General features: G+C 37.0%; 1 protein-coding gene across 1 annotated transcript; it reads left to right on the top strand.

Moving 5' to 3' along the window:
• The first annotated feature begins 476 nt into the window (after window positions 1–476).
• CBLL2 (Cbl proto-oncogene like 2) lies at window positions 477–1,999 on the top strand. The gene has a single exon (XM_023202595.2). It carries the CDS (start codon window positions 548–550, stop codon window positions 1,808–1,810), a length of 1,263 nt encoding a protein of 420 aa, XP_023058363.1. The 5' UTR covers window positions 477–547; the 3' UTR covers window positions 1,811–1,999.
• Window positions 2,000–4,725: the final 2,726 nt, after the last annotated feature.

Here is a 4,725-nt window from a genome sequence, read left to right as displayed (position 1 = left end):
TACAGACATATCCTATCTTATTCCAATGAGGAATTTAAGGCAGTTCACAAAAATGCAATAGTATAAAAATAAGTCAGTCCTAGAAGGCAAAGCTCTGCAGGGCCTGCTGGGCACGCCCATCAGTTTCTGTTTCCACAAAGACCCCTTTCTCTTTGAATACTAAAGAGTAGCCTTAGCAACCTCAACACTGAAGCTTTTGCTTTCTCTGCCCAAACTCCCTCACTAGAGTGGTGGGACAGGGTAGGTGAGAAGAGAAGGAAGCCCTTAAAGGTCAAAACAGTGGAGGGTTGGGGCGGGATCGGATCGCACTTTCACCTCCTAGGCTTGGGAAGATGGTGCACATGCGTTGTAATGCGCACGTGTTACTGGCACATGACTCCCGGTCCCTTGTGAGCCGAAACTTGGATCCTAATGACGCTGATAATGGGTTACTAGGCACTCATAGCTCTGGATTGTTGCGTGGCCTTGATGTTAGCAGAAGAATTCCTTTAAAAGTCATTTTTGAAGAAGTAGACAAACCTAAACCTGTGTCTCATCTCAAAGGAATATGAACAAGATGCCTGCTGGTGACCAAGAACGTGAATATAATGAAAACAGGAAGTACTACTCTAAAGGAGTTAAATTGGTGAGAAAAAAGAAAAAAATTCCTGGTTACTGTTGGGGGGACATTAAGATAAACATCATAGGTGAAAAGGATGATTCACCAATTCATTTCTGTGACAAATGTGATTTGCCTATTAAAATCTATGGGCGAATAATTCCATGCAAGCATGCTTTTTGCTATAACTGTGCTAATTTATATGACAAAATCGGATATAAAATATGTCCACGCTGTAGTTATCCTGTGCTGCGAATTGAGGAGCATAAACGAGGTTCTGTCTTCATGTGTAGTGTTGTTCAGGGATGCAGGAGAACATATTTGTCTCAGAAAAGCTTACAGGCTCATATCAAACGCCGCCATAAGAGAGCTCGAAAACAAGTTACCTGTGCTTCGCTTGAAAAAGTTCGTCCTCATATTGCTCCGCCACCAACTGAAATCACTGAAATCCCTAAAAGACTGCTAGACAGGGACCATCTATACTATATTCCACCAGAGCAGCACACCATGATGTCACTACCGTCTATGCAACAAATGCCACACGAGCAACATAATCAGTCACATAAGGATCTTCAGGTTCCTCCCCCAGAACTATCTCTAAGTCCGCCTTTTCCCATCCAGTGGGAAACTGTTAGTGTTTTTACAAGAAAACATAACAATTTAACAGTTGATCATATTCAGAATAACTCAGATTCTGGTGCTAAGAAGCCATCACCTCCTGACTATTATCCTGAGTATCAAAGTCAACCAGTGGTATCGTCCCCTTGTCATATTATGCCTCAAAAACAGCATTATGCACCACCTCCATCTCCATCATCACCAGTAAACTGTCCAATGCCATATCCTCATCAGGATGTAGATACTCCTAACTTGGTTTCTAGCCAAGTGCCAGCTCTAACCGCGACCTATGATCTATCACTTGGACATATTATTGCCCAGGTGCCACCTCATATGAATTCTCCTCCACCATGTGCTCCCCAGTCTCAAAATGGTAATCCATCTGCACGTGAATTTGCTTTTCACCCTTTTCACCACTATAACCCTAACTTTTTACCTCAGTTCACTGAAAATCAAGAAACTTTGAGCCCTCAGTTTACACAAACAGAAGCAATGGATGATAGAAGATGGCCTGCATGGAAAGAAGTGCCACCTCCTCCAACCCTACATGGTGGATCACATCATTCATACCAGAGAAGACACAGACCATATTAAGCATGATAATAGTATTTTGAGCTGAAGACCTGATGGGAAAAAAAACTTCAACTTCTATACTGTACTGTGGATAAGTGGCTTAGTTCGGCACAGCTGTAGTTTAACAACTTTGTTCCTCTGGTGTGGTAAATTGACCTAAAGGTGACCTCTAATGATTTCTTGAAATAAATATGCATTGTTACATTTTCAAAAGTATTGTGGTTTTTATTTTTATTTTTTGGTGATATGTTAACCTGTGAAAAAGGATTAAATTGCAATATAGTTGTAAAAATGCTATTTTATGTGAACTCAAGTATAGTCACATGCTGTTTTTTAAACATGTTTTACCACTAATTTCCCAAAGTACAGTAAACATCCTAGAGGTAAAGATCTACTACAATGTACAGTTAAATCAGACAGCTAAATGGTAGATAATTATTTCACGTTTTAGGAACTGAAATTTTAAGGTATAATTAAGGTGCATTTCATTTGGATGCCTTTTCATTTTTAGACAGCCCCAGAAGCACCAAAATGTGTCAGAATTCCAGTACTATGATAGATTTATGTTTGCAATGTTAAAAAGCATTACTAAATCATTTGGAAAGATATGACCAAAGTAATTGTATCTGTAGGCTCCAAGCTGGTGGGGACAATGTTACTTGTTCATGTTTTTTTTTTTTTTTTTTTTTTTTAACAGAATCATTCAAATCACATAATGCTCCACACTTACTAAGTAGCATTATTTTATAGCACTGTTTAAATGGTGTCATTTAGATGAAGTGTGTTCTACTTTGCTCATGCTCCTAAATTAAATATTCAGGGCTGAATAAACTTTATTATAATTCTTCGTTTCATGGTAGAACTTGATCCTGTTCTTATGTGGTTTTTGGTTTATTAGGTTTTAAACTACAGTTTGAATGCTATGGAGGAATTTGGATAATCTATTCATGAGAGGCATTGTTACAGTTACAAACTTGGACTTGCTTGGGTTTCATGATTGCGTGATAAGGGTTCTTCCTCTAACCTGAAATTAAAAACTATTAATTCTTTCCTATTTCTTTTCTTGGTAAACAGTCTGAACTTGGGACATTTTAGCACGAAGTTAACAGTAAAGACTACCAGATGACTTTGTATAGGAGAAAAGTAATGACTTATATGAATTTCACTGCTTTATTGTATTCAGAATGAGCTTTTGCATTTTAGGGGCTTATTACAGTCCAGCTATGAAGACCACTTCCACTTCCACTTCTGTACTTTGTACAGAATTCATATGGATGAACTGATGTTCTTAAGATATTTCATATCATTTGAATAAACCCTCATGAAGATTTTTCTCCCCCTTCAACAGTGCATAATATAAATATGAAATGTATAGTATGCAGATATTATTTACTAGATGGTTTATAGTGTATACATTGAGGAGATATTTCTTTTTGGCAAAGGATGAACTGATGGCTAACTTATCATTTTACTCTGTTGGGTACAGGCAAAATAAATTCTTGTCTTGGCTGATCAGATGCTCTCTGAGCTTAGAGCTGAAGTTAGAAATATATAAATGGCCATTTTAACCTTGACCAGCCTAAAATAAGTAATAGACTGTTTTTTTCAGTGAGTGATTTTTCATACCTAGCAATCTGAGAGTCTAATGTTAATGCAGTATTTCTAGTGAAAAAGCCTTGTTATTAGGAGCACGGCATGTGATGATGTGAAATGTTGGTTGGTAAGTGCTTCTATTATACTATTATAGGTACTTGGACTAGTACACACTTGATTTCCTTTCTTGCCTCTACTTAGAAGCTGTTAAAATATTACTGCTAAAATCCAATATAATTTTTTGTTTCATGTAATAAAAGCCAAATTCACTTTAAGTCTTCTCAACAATCTATGAAGAGCTCTTCTATGTTTATTGACATTTTCTAGGATTGAAGGTATTATGAAACCACTTACATGATGCATTAGACAAAAAAATCAGTATTATAAAAATTTACATGTTAAAAGAAGCCTTTAAAATTATTTATTTGCAGTTAAGTTTAGGCAATATGTTATTTAGCAAAGCAGAACAGATGAATGTGTTGTAGCAGACAAAATTTTTAAATGATATTGGTTATGAACTCATCCAGTGATGTTTGAATGACAGTGATGGGTAAAAGAATCACAAAGTTACCATTAGTGTTTCTTTAAGGGAAAAATAATGCGAATCCTTTCCTTTTACTCAGAGAAGGCTTTGAAGCTATAATGGGCATAAGTCTAAATTAAATGTATGTATGGTACATTATATTACTCTGAAGACTACTGAGGTGGCAGTTTAAGTCTTCAAAACAATATGGATCCATAAATACTAAAAAATAAACAGAAATACCAGAGAAAGGGAAAATGAAAGTCAGATAAATAGTAAAATTGAGTCCAAGTTAAAGTTGGAAGCAAAAAATTGGCACAATTAATATTAATTGCTGCACTGTTGTTAATGATGGATGAAAAGTGGCTAAAGTAAACAGGCAAGATAAAAGCATGCACATTTTCATGGGAAGCATAAGCCTGATACTGAGCAAAAGTTCTCTTGTGGTGCTCATAAAACAGTCATTAATATAGGGTTGTGATTCCTGATTCTGACAGCATGAAAGAATCTCCTGGAGCATCACCACAAACTAGCATCCTTTACTTATCCTCAAAAGATTCTGAATCAGTAGGTTTTGGCAATGGATAGGGTTTAGTAATCTGTTCTTTTCAGTAAGTATCCTAGGTGATTCAGAAGCAGCTGACTCAAATATTTAGTCACTGAACACCCAGTGTCTAGTCTCAGTGGTCTACCATCCATTCTGTACACAGCAACCATGGTAAATATGTAAGAATGGAACTTGGTCAGGCACAGTGGCTCACGCCTGTAATTCCAGCACTTCGGCAGGCTGAGGCAGGTGGATCAGGAGGTCGGGAGTTTG

This window comes from Piliocolobus tephrosceles, chromosome Y (assembly GCF_002776525.5).
Source record: "Piliocolobus tephrosceles isolate RC106 chromosome Y, ASM277652v3, whole genome shotgun sequence".
Classification (NCBI taxonomy): Eukaryota; Metazoa; Chordata; class Mammalia; order Primates; family Cercopithecidae; genus Piliocolobus; species Piliocolobus tephrosceles.
This window is presented reverse-complemented; position numbering and strand designations above follow the sequence as displayed.

Excerpts from the sequence above, each read along its gene's own strand:
- CBLL2 (XM_023202595.2), top strand. The coding sequence starts at position 548 with ATGAACAAGATGCCTGCTGGTGACCAAGAACGTGAATATAATGAAAAC.